The 17,084-nt window shown below is 37.2% G+C and overlaps 1 protein-coding gene across 4 annotated transcripts in view; it reads left to right on the top strand.

Annotated features, from left to right (window-relative positions):
* DOK6 (docking protein 6) overlaps positions 1–17,084 on the top strand; it is a 238,630-nt gene that overhangs the window by 107,692 nt on the left and 113,854 nt on the right. For all 4 annotated transcript variants that reach the window (XR_014579799.1, XM_083824245.1, XM_083824243.1 and 1 more), the window contains exon 3: positions 6,517–6,631. Coding sequence is in view for 3 of the 4 variants with exons in the window: in XM_083824245.1 (XP_083680371.1) it covers positions 6,517–6,631 (115 nt within the window). In the remaining variant the exon portion in view is untranslated. The remainder of the gene's footprint in view (positions 1–6,516; positions 6,632–17,084) is intronic.

Consider the following 17,084-nt stretch of genomic DNA (forward strand, 5'->3'; position numbering starts at 1 on the left):
TGGAAGTTAACATAGCTATTGCTTTATATATTGCTGTCTTCTTATTTCTGGTTTAAGGTTGTTCTCAGCTGCTTGGGCATCACTTGCTAGAGCCCCTGCTCTTTGCCACTGTGTTGGCTTTTGCTCTGTTTTATTAATGCTTGCTTAGTATTACACAACAGATGGTAGTATGTGAGCCATTATTTGGAAATAAAAGGGTGAACAGTTACATTTTGTAGCACTCTCTTCTGCTTCTATTTTTGCTAGTTAGAAATTAAATGACAGGAAGGTAGTGCACAATGCAGTACAGAATCAGAATTATGTAAATTCAGACCTTTTCCTCTGCCCAAGCAATTTCCAGGACTCTGCACAGCGGAAATAATATTAAATAGCTGGAATCTCAGAATCATTTCCCTCTCCCTTTCATATGGGAGGCACGTGTTTGGAAGAATTCAAGTAGGATATATCCCAGAATATCCCACTTGAGATTTTATGCATCATATTTTTTTCTTCTTCTTTTCTGGACCTCCTTTCTTATTTACTGTGGAATTGTATTTTATTATTTTTTTTTTTTTTTGTAGTGAGGTGGATGTAATATCCTATTTGGAAGTCATATTTCTATAATTGTAGAAGATTTATCCAACCTATTTAAATGTACAAATTGAGCACCAGCATCCTAGTATACATGTAGTTTTCACATGTTTATGTAGCACAGAAGTGGATAGTGCAGGTCCTAGAAAAGCCCATTATTATAATGTTCCCTGACCAGAACAGATTTTAGTATAATAAACAAATAAATGTCCACTGTAGGTCTGTGATAAAGTATGATGGATTCAAGAGAAAGTTGAATGAATTGTTCCCAAAAGGCACCCTCTCTGAGAAGAACTAAATGCATTTCCAAAGAAAATGATCAGTAAAATGTGAAATTACATTGAGAAGGAGCAATGAAACACAGTTAATCTGAGTCTTTGTTTAAATTAAATGTATTTTGCAATTTAGTAGCTTTTCACATCTAATAAGATAAGGAAGATGCAAAAAGAAAAAAAAAACATACATGAAAACACGTTTTAATTTAAATACAATGAAGCATTGTATTTAAATTACGTTGACAGGGACTGTTTAGTCATATTGTCATATCAAATATTATGCTAAAATAATGGAAATATGCTCTTGTAATTATTTCTTGTAGTTTACTTAGATTACAACTGTACTTCAAAAAGAAGACTATAGATTGCTATAACATGGGCCACAGACTCCCAAACAGAAAAAAATGTGATTTTTTTCCCCACTTGAAAATAAGCTCTTGACATGCTGAGTTGTTACAGCTGGAGCTCGAACTGAGTGAGAGAGTTATGAAATGTCACATAAAGACAGGTAAGGTCTAAAGCACCTTTAGAAGGACCAGAAGTTTTTTATCAGCAATGTATTATCTGATCTCGTTATCCAGAGGTAATTGTAATTTGAGGTTGGTTCTACTATTAAGAGATTTTCTTTTCTCTGTAACAGTTCTGAATACTTTCCTTGATCATCATCCTACACCTGTATATCTTGCTTGGATTTAGGCTATTGCTACTTGCCACTCTAGACTATCTTATGATAGTTTTATTTTATAATAGAATTATTTACTAGGAATCTACAGCATGACTTTACTGAAATAAGGTGATAGTTGTTTCAGCTAAGGAGAAGTGGGGTTAGACTTCTGACATCAGGATGGTGTTTTAGATCTTTCCCAAGTCTGTTGGCACAGAAATTTATGTAATCTGATAAAGGCCAGTCCTTTACTTTTTCATGTAGTTCAGTCCTCTTGTATCAGGCAATACTTGGAAATTCTGGCAGGGAATAGGAAATGGAAGCATTTATGCTAATAGTGTAAAATTTGGGATCTGCATGAAAGGTGAATTATGTTCCTGTGAACATCTTAGGATACAAATGATTATCCTAGGACATAAGGTAGCAAAAATCTTCAAGGAAACTAATATTTTTATTTTCTATTGGAGGTTATAAATTCTTCTTCCTCTCACCCTCTCATCTCTTTTGAGTATAGGTGAGATCCTATATCAAAACAAAGCAAGTATGAGTTTTGGGTCCGTCTGCAGACAAGGATAAACAAAAATGATGATGCTAAGTGGAAGTGCGTCTTGAAGCAATCTTGAAATGACTATGAAGTGCCCTGGATATGTGAGCAATGGCAGCAGGAAACTAACTATAATTTTATTCTCATTCTTGCTCAATGCTTAATGTTCCTCTGTAAAGAAGTTTTGCATTTTGGTGAACAATCTGAGGCTCACCAAAAAAATTTGTGTACAGATCAAGTACATTTCTCTTCCTGAGGCTATGCTGGTGATTACTTATGTTGATGTGGAAACTTTGTGGTAATCTAAATTCAGGACTATGAGAGGAAGCAAACTACAGAAACCAAGACTAATGGGTTGCACTGAGACACTGTTACAAACCGAGCCTGGCCTAATTTTGCAATGTCGGAACCAGATGCGGCCTATACCTATCCCAGAATATCCTCCACCACATAGATCTTCAGTCTTAGGTCCTTTTTCACCAAATCTTAAACAAAAGTAAAGGAGATGGATGTCTCTTCTATAGCTATGTCAGAAAGCCCCACTAAGAATGAAAATAAAAGCTTTTGTATATGAAGAAAAATGAACAATAACAACAACAACAACAAAAAGCTTGGCAAAGAAAGTTTGTTACATATAAATTAACTATTACCTATATTCCTTTCTTCAACCAGTGTTCATTGTCATCATAGAAACAAATAAAATGGTTTTAGAGATTGATACAGGATAAACTCAAGAAACCAAGTAGAAATAAAACCCAAGGAAAAGTATGTGTGGGATGCTGAGTGATGGACATATGAGGCAGGAATTACTGATGAGGAGTAGGAGAACTGAGAAGAAGGCCAGGTGCTAGGAGTCCCTTACATGTACCACACTGAGTTCCATATGGAGTCGTGCACTAAGTGATAGTGCCGATATCTAGTAGAGAAAAGCTCTAAGTTAACATACTAAAATTAGTAAAAACATGTAAGCTATATAGTCATAGCTTAATACAAAAGGATCTATTTTGCTTAATAGAAGAAATCACAAAAGATAAGGATAGGCAACAAATCCGTTTGCAAGATTACTCAGTGAACGGGTAATAGTGATTTTATTTGTTATTGAAGTTTATTCTTGCTTTTGTCTAGAGGGACATAACTGTGAGTAGGGAAGGTGTTGGCAGGGGAGGAAAATAAGAAAAATGATTTTCATCTTTTTTATTTTTTTTTACTAATATACCATTTTTTAGGCAAATTTTAATCCCAATATTGTTATATTTCCACCTGTACTGTGTAAAGTCTAGGCAAGGCTCTTCAGCACATTAAAATCTCTCCTTATTCTTTTCTTCTTTATGATACGGTTTTACTAATGGTATACTAATGGTTTACTAATGGTAGATAGTTCCAGAATACTATATTTTTATTGTAAAGAACAGCAGTATTTTCAGTGAGTTAGTTTTTTGATACAAATAGTTGCAATTTCCCTTTAAAAAGTTTTTTTTTAATATATCAAAATTTTGAACTTCTAAAACTCACTGAGATAAAGCAGTCTAGTTGCCAAACCAAAGTTTGTTTTTCATTCATACAAAATAATATAAATTATAAGGTGTTTATTTTTTAATTGCAAACATTCAGTGGGTAGAAAAATGACTCATGCTTCATTGGCATTAAACCCAGAATTCAGAGTTTGATTAACTTCAGTTCTCTCTAGCTGTGGGAGGAAAGACTTTCACAGCATTATTACACTTGTGTCTGTCTTTCTGCTCTGATTGTGAAGGGAAGCATACAATATAATTTCAAAAGGTGAATATGGAAGCAAAAATTCATACCTCCATTTGATATTAAAAGTTACATATTCAGTAGAAGTCATATTTGTTAGCATGACCTCTCTCTTTGTTAATACCAACTCATATTTCAAGTATTTCAAGATGTAAGATACAATGTGTTAAAAAAAATATATATATATATACTTTTATTTATTTTTTTTAAACTGCCATAAATATTTTGGCTACTCATGCTAAACCATTAAAACATTTGATGAGAAAAGCGATATCTCACAATATCTCATGATAGTTTGAAATAAGTCCAGTATGAAGGATGTACGCAACAGGAATGTGACCTGCATGAAACTCTGAATGGCTCTAAAAAAAAAAATGATAAAAAAAAATGTCAGGAAGTTGGAAGAAGCAGTTTTTGTTGGGAAGAGGTAATTCATGTAGGTAACACACAGGAGTTATAAGAAATTCTGTGCTGTCTGGGGAGGCAGTATGATTCTGGAAACAAAGTTGAAATGTGTTTAAAACAAAACCTTTCTTCCCCTGAATGGAAATGGCTTTAAATGGCTTTTCTTCACTTGCCTTGCATTTTGTTCTACTGAATCTCTCATGTGGGTACTGAAGAGCAGTGTGTCAAAATTTGGTGTTGTTTTGATAGTCTTGTTCAGACATGAAGTTCCCACCAGCACATAAAATTATTTTGTTTGTTCATTTCACTCTGACAGTATTTCCAAGTGTATAAATGGTCTTACATAGAAAATGTTCTGTCAATATTAAATTAAATCAGCTTTATGTACTGATCAACAAGACAACCCATAAAATCATCTTTACAGATAGGTAGGTATGCTTCCTTAGTTGTCTACAGTTACCAAGGTCTGAACAAAAATTACTGTGAATATTATGTTACTTTGGTGCCAGCAATGTAAACTCTGTTTTGGATCTCTTATTAAACTTATCAGCATTGCAGCACTTTTAGTAATCTTTAACACTTGAATGTTAAAGAAAATAATATGTCTTTACTGTCTGAGAGAGATTGAAAGAAGGTTTAATATGTCCTCTTGTCACTATTCAAAGCATTTATGTTCCCTTTCCAGTTATTCCAGGAAGAAACATTTACTCTTTAATGTAACAAGACTTAAGATTTTTCTGTTTATTATGTACAGTCATACACATTCTCTGAATAAGGTAGTGGTATTTATAGTATTCAGACCCTCTCTTGCCCTCTAAGGAACAATAAAAACAAATAAATAAATAATGATGATGATGATGATAATAATAATAATGATGATGATAATGATAATAATAATAAAAGAACAGAGAGAGAGAGAAAGAAATGCATTCTTGCAAAGCCCTATTGGCTTAGGAACCCAATGGCAATGCAAGTGTTATACCCATGTCCAAGAAAGGCCAAAAGGTCGCCTTGGGGAAACTACAGGTCTACCTCACCTTAGACCATGGGAAGAACCATGGAGCAAGTCCAGAAATGTGTGTTAAAACACATTTCTGGGCATGTGAATGAGAAAATAGTGATTGGGAAGAGATGGCATCAGTTCACCAAGGGTAAATGATACCTGACTAATCTGATATCTATCTGTGATTAAATCACAGGATTTGGGAATGAGAAGAGAACAGTGGTTGTCATTGAGTACTTCTAATTTAGCAAAGCTGAAGACATTGTCAAACTGGAGTGAATTTTGCTGAAGTCAAGATCTCAACAACACCTGTACAGTCCATTTCATGCTTTGTCTCAATTTCTTTCCCTGGCTTCTTGATGGCTGTCACTGATGGCTGTCACTGCTCATCTGCTCTGAATCTTTTTAGGAATCTCTTTGCCCTACCATGTTTTTTTGTTTGTTTGTTTGTTTGTTTTTTTACCGCAAAATATAAAACCTATGTCTCATAAAAAACATTCTTCCAAGTATCTTGAAAGGAATGCTAGAGCTACACACAGGGATCATCAGAACTCAAAAATAAATAAATAAAACCCCACCCACTTGTAGTCCATTTTTTCCCCGTGGGTGACATTTGAAAGAAATGAATTCTGCCTGAGGCAGATGTCCTGCCTGGGTGGAAAACCTAACTATAAACAGACAAAGTTTGCACAGAGTTACAAGTAACCAAGAACATTTTATGGTAAGTGCTAAGCAGCTTAATATAGGCTGTGCTACCAGCCCTGGTTGTAATAACATGTTCTTCTTCCATTTTTGTTAATTGTAGTTATCTACTTGCATCAAAGGAAGCTGGAAATAGATTGAATGGTTTATGCTGTAAATTTGCTTTCAGAGTATTTTTTTTTATTTGATAAGCTTTTCTAATATTTGGAAAATAAATTTGTGAGTTCTGATGAGGATGACAATTACACTCTAAAGAAATGAAGATCTATCCACACAAATGTAGTGATTATTATAATTATTATAAATATTATAAAGTATCACAAGGCTCTCAGTATCATTGTAGTATCTGTGTTTTCAAGCAGAATTTTATTAGAGAAATATACTTCACTTTTTGATATATTGAATTTTGTAGAATGTTTTACAACTTTAGACTCTAGTTATTTATTTGCTTTTGTCAATGACAAACCTACAAATTTAGCTAGCCTTAGCCGAGAGGGGGGAAGGTGGAATAGACTGTAGTAAGAATTGAGTTGTGGTGGTTAGTATTTTTATTTGTATTATTTATTCACTGACCTAAAATATTTTTCTTCATTTTAAGGTAACTGAGCTGCACAATATCAAAAACATAACTAGATTGCCTCGCGAGACAAAGAAGCATGCAGTGGCAATTATCTTTCATGATGAGACGTCAAAGACATTTGCGTGTGAGTCAGGTAAGCAATTGGTATTGCATCTTGAGCTTGAGGAAATCAAGTTACACATCAAAGCCTTGTTCAGATGAATTAACTTAAAACACCAGAGAGAATTCCTAAAGTTAAAGAAATTTGTTGTAAACAAGAATTTTGGTGTTTGGGTTTTACATTTTGGGGCTTTTTTTTTTTTTTTAATATACTTTGGGAGATATTAGGGGTGTTATAGAGCTCTTTCCTCCATTACTCATCTTTGACTGCATCCAGATGCCTAAAGACTGGAGATTTTCATCTAAACTTGTAAAAATGAGTAAACATTACCTATGGGGTATTATTAAGTCAAGATGTGGAACATACTCAGTTTTTTACCAAGTTTTGCTATAGGCATTTGCTAAGCTTATAATTATCATTCCATTGCAAAGAAGAGGTAAATAACAGCTAAAACCCCAGGATATAGTAAAGCTGGATGTCAAGTAGTCTGCAGTTTGAACAGCTACATAGTATAATGAATTAATTAAGTTGAGAGCAGAACTGAGAATCATGGTACATAATGACAGGTAGTTATTGTGAGACACTGAACACTGCACTGTTAAAGTGCACTGTTTTCTTGTTTGGAAATGCAAGTATATATACATCTATGTCTGTGTCCTATGGAATAGTTAACTTGATTTTTTTTTTTAATTAGATTTGTTACTGATGAAATTTCTGTTGTTGTCATTGTTTGTTTGGTTTTTTAACTGACATATTTGAAATTGTGCATTTTAAAATTATATCTTTAAATTATCATACAAATATTGCATTGTTTACAATCTTAGCTAAGTACAATGCAACAAAATTCAAGAAACACTGGGAGCTGGTAGGTTAAAAGTGTGTAAGATCATGAATTGTGTGGATTTTGGATCAAGTATTTCAAACATTGATCTGTATATCCCATCATGAAAGACAGATTGACAGAAAGACTTCTGTTTTTTAATTTAAATTTAAAAACACAAACACAGAAAAATAATGGCTTCCTAGGATCAGATAGCTGTTTACTAGATAAGTATTTCACGTTAAAGTCTTCAGTTCCTTATGTGTATAAATATTAATGACTCTCTACCTTAACATGATTAATAATCTAATAAAAGCATTTACATTATATTTCAACAGCACAGAAATCACTTCTACAGAAATGTTTCCATTTGCCAACACATACATTCCCCTTGTTTTCTAACGAAAAGATCTTATTCCTTCCCTAGAGTTACTATAGTGCAGATATATTTTAAAGTGACAGCTTTTTGATAGCTTAGGCATGTTTCACCAAAGGAGCAAACCTAAGAAAGTTCAGGCTGTCTGGATCTCTCATCCCTCTCTTCTGTAAAAGATATGATGTACCTTCTCAATCTTGAACCCAGGTGTGTATAAAAGATGCAGGTACCTTAAGGTGCTAACAACATAGCAGTATGAGACACTCTACCTTAAGATTATGTTCTGTTCAGAGTTGTGTTTTGAGTGAGTGGAGTCTTGGGTAAAGTGTCAAACCAGTGGAGTACTTGTGGGCAGACATCAGAGGACAGACCAGCACAGCTGATGTTGTAGTATATTTCTGCTATAGACCTGCTCATCAACAAGGGGAGACAGATGAAGCCTTCTCAAGTTAGGTGGAGAAAGCCACACAGTCCTAGGCCTTGGTACTCTTGGGTAACTTAAGCACACCAATATCTTCTGGGAGGTCAATACAGGTGGACAAAATCAATCTGGATTATTGGAACATATTGAAGCCAATTTCTTGATGCAGTTGATCAATAAACTGGTGATAGGCAATGCTCTGTTCAGGGACCTGCTTGTCAGAATCCTATGGGGAACTGTCCTGGAGGGCAAAGGGGCCCAGAAGAACAGGCTAATTTTGAAGGACAGCCTACTCTGAGCACCAGAACTGTCATTTCCATACTGCAGACGAAAAGCATTGTGTAAGGCCAGTATGGATGTACATGGCCTCCTGACTAAGCTCAAACACATAAGGAAGCACACAGAAGGCAGAAGCAGGGACAGACTACTTGGAAGGCATACAGAGACATTGTCTTGTCTGTGCTTGCAGGAATGGAGCCAGAAAAACTCCAGCTCAGCTGGAGCTGAAACTAGCCATGGAGAAAGACAATAAAGATTTTTTCAAGTACATCAACAACAAAAGGAGGGCTAAGTAAATGTGGGCCAGGGGACCTAGTGACAAGGGACATGGGAAAGGCTGAGGTACTCAAAGCCTTTTTTATATCTTGCTTTTCTCTGGTAAGAAGGTGAGGCTTTTCCTCAGACCTTCCAGGTGCCTGAACCTCCTAGCAGTCAGCAGGAGTGAAGTAGATCCCACAGTAGAGGAAGACAGAGGCAGTCCTCACTTAAATCACTTGTATGTCATAGACAACTCCATGAAACTGGAAGGGATGCAATAGAGGGTGTGAAGGAGTTGGCCTGTGGCATTGCTAGACAGCTCTCTAGAATCTTTGAACGATTATAGCAGTCTGGGAAGGTTCCTGGTGTTTGGAAAAGGACAGATGTCACACCCATCATCAAGAAGGGCAAGAAGATAGCTGTGGGCAAGTGAGCCTCATCTCAGTCCCTGCGAACGTTGTGGAGCAAATCCTCTAAGAAGACAGCTATAAACACGTGAAGAACAGCAAGGTACCTGGGAGCACCCAAAAAATTTTCCATATATAAATCATGCTTTCTGTGATGGAGGTGTCCGACAGGCACTGTGGGCAACAGAAAGACATTGGTGCACTTTGATTTTACCAACCTTTGACAGCCTCCCATAACCTCCTCCATAGCCCCCAAAATTGACGGTTCATGGGATGATTAAGTGGATAGAAAACAGGCTGGTCTTAGAGTTGTGAAAAGCAGTGTAAATCAAAGCTGGAATATCTTTTATCTAATAATACCTCTTCTTTCCCATGGCTTCAATGGGAAAGAATTGCTCAAATGGTTTCTTCTCAGTCAAAAATCTTTTTCTAGAATCATAGCTGCTTGACCTTCTTGAATTACTTAGAAGACCAAAGTTTCATAGTTTTCTACCTTGAAGTCTCTAAATATACAGAAGCAGATACCTTGCTTCCTATTCTCCTGACCTCCAGAGGCAAATGGAAGAGCAGTAACACTGATCCTGATCCGCTTGCAAAAGGTCTGCTGAGCATAGGGTCAAAAAAATTCTTGGAAAGGAGGAAGAAGTGATGTTCAGTTGAGTTAGGTTTGAGGTATGTGGGTACTGTGGGTTAGGTATGTGGGGACTGAAGAATATGAGATAGGTTTCTTGTCAAAGTTGTACCTGCGAATGTTTTAAAATAACACGTATCATTTTTGGTTTTGATAGTATGAATTGGTATCTTTCTCTGTGCAGTCTGAAACAAAGTGTGTGTGATGAAAAACAGCACATTTCTCTCATATGTTGCTTTCTTAATTATGAAATTAACCATGGTAAAATATATTCTAATCTAAAATATGACTCTAAAGATGTAGAACACTTTGGAAAACAGAAAGCCTGAGAGCTGTGATACCAGTCCATGGACTGTACTGTTTGGGAGCCTATGTTTTTTTCCTAAGTTCCTGCGGCTTCTAGGCCCTCAGCTTGCTTATGGCCTTCAAGGCAGCTGCTGGCAAGCCTGAGCTCTGTATGTGCTGTAGCCCTCATATTTCCATTAGGATTTCATCAAATTAGAAATCTGAGGATCATCTAATTTTTGATAATCTTCATTTGCTAATGAAAACATTCTGTAGAAAAGCAGAAATATTCCATATGCCTTTGTTATCATCTAGTTGTTCCCATCACTACCACCCGTACTCCCAAACTCTACAACAGTTGTAGAAATCTATTTGATTCTGAAGGTCTATTGAAATGTTTTGAAGAGCAAACCCTTCTCAGATATTACAGTACTCTGATAAAAAGCATGGGATAACAAGTCTTTAAAGAAGAATCATCCGTCTTCAGGGAGAGAAGGAACATGCTTGCTGCTGTTTTATTTCTTTCTGAATTCCAGTCTAGCAGACAAAGTTGTGAGTTTGATGATTAGTAAGAAATATTTTTAAATCTTCTCAGTTAGAATTATTTAATAGAAGTAAAATAATGAGAATTCATGGCTGGTTATATAACATGAAAAGTAGTCTATAACTCATTCAGTTTAAGACAGACTCTAAACAGCAGGACTCCTTTTTCAGACCATGGGAAATTGCTGCCACCTTAGTCAGGAACATGCTAATGTTTCAGTTTCAGCCTTCCTGAAAGTCATGTGAAAGTTATTGTCATTAAGGGAATTTTAACAATCTCATTATCAAGAATCATGAAATTATCAATTGCTATAGGACAGAGAAAATGCAATACTCTCAGGTTGCTAACACATTGAGATAAAATTTAGCGTTGTCAAATGTATAAGCAGGTTAAAAGTAGAAGGGTAGAACGCTGTGAATAAGAATGAAATCTAGCATATTTACTCCAGCATAATAAAGGTTGAAAAAAATACTACTGTTGGAATAATAATAATAATAATAATAATAATAATAATAATAATAATAATAATAATAATATAATTTTAAGAGAGGAAATGACCTTATCACAAGAACAAATACAGAAGGTAAAAGTGGACATTCAAGTAGCCGTAGCAACATTACTGAAGATATAATGACTGCTTAGCAGTAAGGGCATTTGTAAAATAAATGATTTTTAACATGTTTTGCAGCCATCCCTTTTGCATCATTTATCCTATGCTTAAATAAAATGGGCATGTGGGCAGGATTACCTCCGGTATACCTTGGTGCAGTGCTGCCATGTGAGAAAATGCCTTCATCCTTTACCTGCCACATTTCCTGGTATTTTTACAAAGCACAGAACTTCCGAGGGTACTTCAAACAAAGTAGAACCATTCTAGCTACTGTGTTAGAGGTGCTGTCTTTCCGTAATACCATTTTTAAAAAGTCTGTTTTGTTTGTTTGTTTGTTTGTTTGTTTTCCAGGTAAGTGTTCTGTTAGTCTTTTGTATAGCTATAGCTATGCTCAGACAAATGTAGCTATTGAGAAGCTCGTCTTCCTGCAAGGCTTAATGTCTGTAATGTGGCAGTAACCCAAGTGTCTGCGGTGGGACAGGCATTCTGAAATGCCCTGTAAGTTCTCTCTAAAGCTGTAGATAGAATGAAGTATGCAATGTTGGCTATGCATGCCCATCAAGAAAATTAAATTTAAGGACAGGAATACTGATTAAAGTTTGTGGTACTATTGTGGAAGTTGCTACCACGATGAGGATTGTGACTGAATAACAGCTAGCTTATGATGAATGAGATTTCTGAGTTACACTAGGTCACTGATAGACCACATGGGAACATGATTCTTCCTTCAGTGATGCCAACAAAATATTAAGTGATACAAGTTCCTTGTTCATATCGGCTTAGTGCAGCACAGGTTTGTGACAAATTTGTTTTAATTTCCCAACTACAGAATGTAAAGGAAATTGATGAAGTTGTAAACCTATTAATAAAAGGAAAATATTTGTGGGCTTTTTTGTTGTTGTTGTTGTTTGTTTATTTCATTTTGTTTTTACTATTTTTGTCTGAATGATAGGGATTCAAATATGACCAACTCAATAAATTAGGTCTGAAATGTGACTTCAGTGATTTCTTTGAGTATAAAATGAGAGTGACATGAGCAACAGAAAGTAGGGGGCAAAACCATAGGGCAATTCTAGAACTCAAACCATGAGGCAAATGCAGGCCACCCCCAGGATACTGGTATTTGTCTGGCTTCTCTTCAGTACAATGCCCTATTCTGCAAAGTAGTAGGTGAACTGAAGAAGTTTATTTCTTCCCAGACATACATAAACTGCAGTTACAAGAGTCATCACAGCTAAGAAACATCTTCATTATATTTAAGAGGCTATATTTTGGCATTCCGTTAAAACTCCCACTATACAAGCCCTGGGGAAAATAGAAATGGGTTATTGCAAAAAGTCAGTTTAGACTATTTGAAATTTCTGTGAGGTTTCTACACAACTGAAGTAACTCATGCATCAACACAATATATTGATGCAGCTTAATTAATAATAGTATATGTACAGTTGCTTTAGTTGAATCCACCATTTTAATTGCTTGCATATGTTGTTGCTATGATTGTTACCTTGATAAAGCTTTTTTATACATCCATAAAATAAACAGTCCTTTTCTTTTATATTCTTAAGCTTTCGGCTTTTCTGAGAAGTCTTAACTGTAAAAAAAAAAATAAAATAATTTTTGTTGAAAAAGAATGATACACTGTGTCAAGTGACTTTTTTTTTCTTTTAGTTCTGTACCCATTTTCTTCTTTTAAACTTGTTTGCACAATGTTCTGGTGTCGCTTTCTCTTAAAAAAAAAAATAAAAAAGCTTCTTTTGTTGAAAAAAGGCACAAGTTCTCTTTATTTTTGTACTAAAAAAGCTTTTGGACTATTACAAAATTACCACTGATTATGAGCTGGGTTTTTCTCCTTGATTGTTTTCACAAGAAAAAGTGAAGACAACTCTGTTCCGTATCCTGTGCTTGAATAGTTTGGCAGATGTCATTGGAATATTAGATGTAATTCATATCACTATATCCTTTGACAGCTAAGAACCCTGGAGGTTTTGGATTAAAATCACAGTGAAACACTGAGTCTTTGAAATGAACTATTAGTGATCATTCTTGCTGTTATTACTAACAATGGCTACATAAGATTTAAAAACAACCAGGCTTCCACTGTTTTGTGGATTTGAAGGTATAGAACAGCTTCCCAAACAGAGTTCTGGTACCATAAAAGGGAACACAAGCAAAGCTCCCCTTTTGCTTATAGAAAAAAATATATATAATCTGTACGGTTGAAAACTTTCTGCAAGATGTATGTTTCTGTTGTAGCAGTGAGGATTGCCATACGAAAATTTATGACCCTTTATTTTCCACTTTCTGTTGTTTTTGTTTGTTTGTTTGTTTTTAAAAATGAAGGGCCTGAATGAATGGTTCATTGGAGTTCACATATATGTTCGTACTTCCACATGTGCCACAATTTTTTTGAGATTAAAAAAAGATGAAAACACGGGCATTGCATGAGATTAAATATCCAGATCGATTCTTACCCTCTCTCTTTTTGATCATAATATTTGAAACACTTTTCCACTTTCAGGGCAAGTTCAATCTATGGTTATAAATGTTATATTTGAAGATTAATATTTAGGATGTGTATTCTCTTTTTATTGACCACTGGTTGCCTTATCATTAATACTGACTTTTATTTCTTAATTATTTCATGCCTACCTAAAAATATGCACCTTTATTCTGACTTTAACATTTATAAATTAGAAATATTTGGATTTTGAGTCATTTCTCATAGTTGCTTTTATGTTGGTCCTCATTTTTCTGTGGTTAGTTTATGAACTACATTGATACAATTTTCTGACACACTAGCATTATGTTTAAGTAGTGAATGGAAGGAATACAGAAAATATTACCCTATCTCCAGGAGATAACCTTTGATAGATCTGGTATTACGCTATTAAATTCCACATTTTTCAGCCACTTTTAGATTATTAAGTAAGGTGCAAACTTACTTCTAAGATTAATAAACATTAAACAAAACAAATTTTGTGAAGATAAACTTGTGGTTTTTGTAAAACTGCCAGCTGTTAAATTTTAAAACACTAGACCCACAAAATAGCCTTCACAGAATCACAGAATCACAGAATCGTCTAGGTTGGAAGACACCTCCAAGATCATCTAGTCCAACCTCTGCCCTAACACTAACAAGTCCTCCACTAAACCATATCACTAAGGGCTACATCTAAACGTCTTTTGAAGACCTCCAGGGATGGTGACTCCACCACCTCCCTGGGCAGCCCATTCCAATGCCTAACAACCCTTTCAGTAAAGAAGTTCTTCCTAACATCCAACCTAAACCTCCCCTGGCTCAACTTTAGCCCATTCCCCCTCGTCCTGTCACCAGGCACGTGGGAGAATAGACCAACTCCCACCTCGCTACAGCCTCCTTTAAGGTACCTATAGAGAGCGATGAGGTCTCCCCTGAGCCTCCTCTTCTCCAGGCTAAACAACCCCAGCTCCCTCAGCTGCTCCTCGTAAGACATGTTCTCCAGACCCCTCACCAGCTTGGTCGCCCTTCTCTGGACTCTCTCAAGCACCTCCATGTCCTTCTTGTAGCGAGGGGCCCAAAACTGAACACAGTACTCGAGGTGCGGCCTCACCAGAGCCGAGTACAGGGGGATAATCACCTCCTTAGACCTGCTGGCCACACTGCTTCTTATGCAAGCCAGGATGCTGTTGGCCTTCTTGGCCACCTGAGCACAGTGCTGTCTCATATTCAGCCGACTATCAACCAGTACTCCCAGGTCCATCTCCGCCAGGCAGCTTTCCAGCCACTCATCTCCCAGCCTGTAGCACTGCTTGGGGTTGTTGCGCCCCAGATGCAGGACCCGGCACTTGGCCTTGTTGAACTTCATGCAGTTGACCTCAGCCCATCGGTCCAGCCTATCCAGATCCTCCTGCAGAGCCTTCCTTCCCTCAAGCAGATCGACACACACACCTAACTTGGTGTCATCTGCAAACTTACTGAGGGTGCACTCGATCCCCTCATCCAGGTCATCGATAAAGATATTAAAGAGGACCGGTCCCAGCACTGAGCCCTGGGGGACTCCACTAGTAACCGGCCTCCAACTGGATTTGGCTCCATTCACCACAACTCTTCGGGCCCGTCCATCCAGCCAGCTTCTAACCCAACAAAGCGTACGCCAGTCCAAGCCACGAGCAGCCAGTTTCTTGAGGAGAATGTTGTGGGAAACGGTGTCAAAAGCCTTACTGAAGTCAAGGTAGACCACATCCACAGCCTTTCCCTCATCCACCAAGCGCGTCACTTGGTCATAGAAGGAGATCAGGTTCGTCAAGCAGGACCTGCCTTTCATAAACCCACGCTGACTGGGCCTGATCGCCTGGTTGCCCTGCAAGTGCCGCGTGATGACACTCAAGATAATCTGCTCCATGAGCTTCCCTGGCACTGAGGTCAAACTAACAGGCCTATAGTTCCCCGGGTCTACCCTCCGGCCCTTCTTGTAGATGGGCGTCACATTTGCTAGCCGCCAGTCGACTGGAACCTCCCCTGATAGCCAGGACTGCCGATAAATGATGGAAAGTGGCTTGGCCAGCTCCTCCACCAGTTCACTCAGTACCCTCGGGTGGATCCCATCCGGCCCCATCGACTTGCGTACATCCAAGTGCTGTAGCAGGTCGCCAACCATTTCCTCATGGATAGTGAGGGCCACATCCTGCTCCCCATCCCCTTCCACCAGCTCAGGGTACCAGGTATCCAGAGAACAACCGGTCTTGCCGCTAAAGACTGAGGCAAAGAAAGCATTGAGCACCTCAGCCTTTTCCTCATCCTTACCATCAGGACTTCTCCCAGACAGGGCCCCCCTGAGCTGGGAAAACTGCTTCATTCCCTGTTTATAGGGCAAATGGGGGACAGTGAGGAAACAAGGTCAGCATCCAGCCTAGCAGGAGCACACATGAAGGCTGTGGCAAAATAAGTAGAAAAGTTGTATGACTTCTAGCTGCAGAAATTCAAAAAGGTAAACTTGCTTTGGAACTGCAACATGGGAAACTCTAAACTTAAGGTTTTGAAGGTCAAAACACATGGAAGCTGATTTTTTTTTTTTTTTTGTCTTTCAGTAAAGTTCCATTGCATAGTTGTGTATTTTGCAGATATGATAACCAATCAGTTGCCCTTGCTGTTCACTTACTGTAGACTTGTCTGGACAGTCTTTACTAATGTTTAACATGGTGGATCTAGATAAGTGGAGAAGTTCTGTATTATTCTTTCTTCCTGAACAAACATATTGAAGTGTAGACACTGTAAGTGCTCTCCTTATCACAATTCTACTCAGAAGGATTGAAATTTAAACTGTTCCCATAAGAACAAAAGTCAAGCAAGATAGTTAAGATAATAGCAAATCATCCATTTTAGAGCATGTAGGAGTCCTCGAGAGTGAAAGAGTAGAAAAAGATCTGCCTGTTCGCAGAAGGCAAACAGGAGAAAGAAAGCAGATTCCAGCTTCATGTGGTAGATAGTGCATGTTCAGCTGAATATTGATCGTAGAGAGACTTGTACAAATATACGAATCTCAAAGCCTCTGCCCTAGAAGTTCGACATACTTTCCAATGAGCACAAATTGAAGGCAGGTTAGTGAAGACTTCACATCCTGGTGAAGTCCAGGATGTCAGGCATGCAGAGGCATGGAATTATTTCATAGATTTTAATAAAAAGTTTCATAATTATTTTTTCCCCTAAGCTGCTAAACATCTAAAGAATCTTGCAGTATCTGCATCCACCATGCTTTGTACCAGGACAAAGGCTGTATTAGTGTGATGGCACAGGTCTATAAAAATGCTGTCTAACAACATTGTCTAATATTTGGCTAACAAGAAAAAAAAAAAAAACAAAAAAAAAAGTTCTCTTT

Source organism: Anser anser (assembly GCF_964211835.1).
Source record: "Anser anser genome assembly, chromosome: 2".
NCBI classification, from domain to species: Eukaryota; Metazoa; Chordata; class Aves; order Anseriformes; family Anatidae; genus Anser; species Anser anser.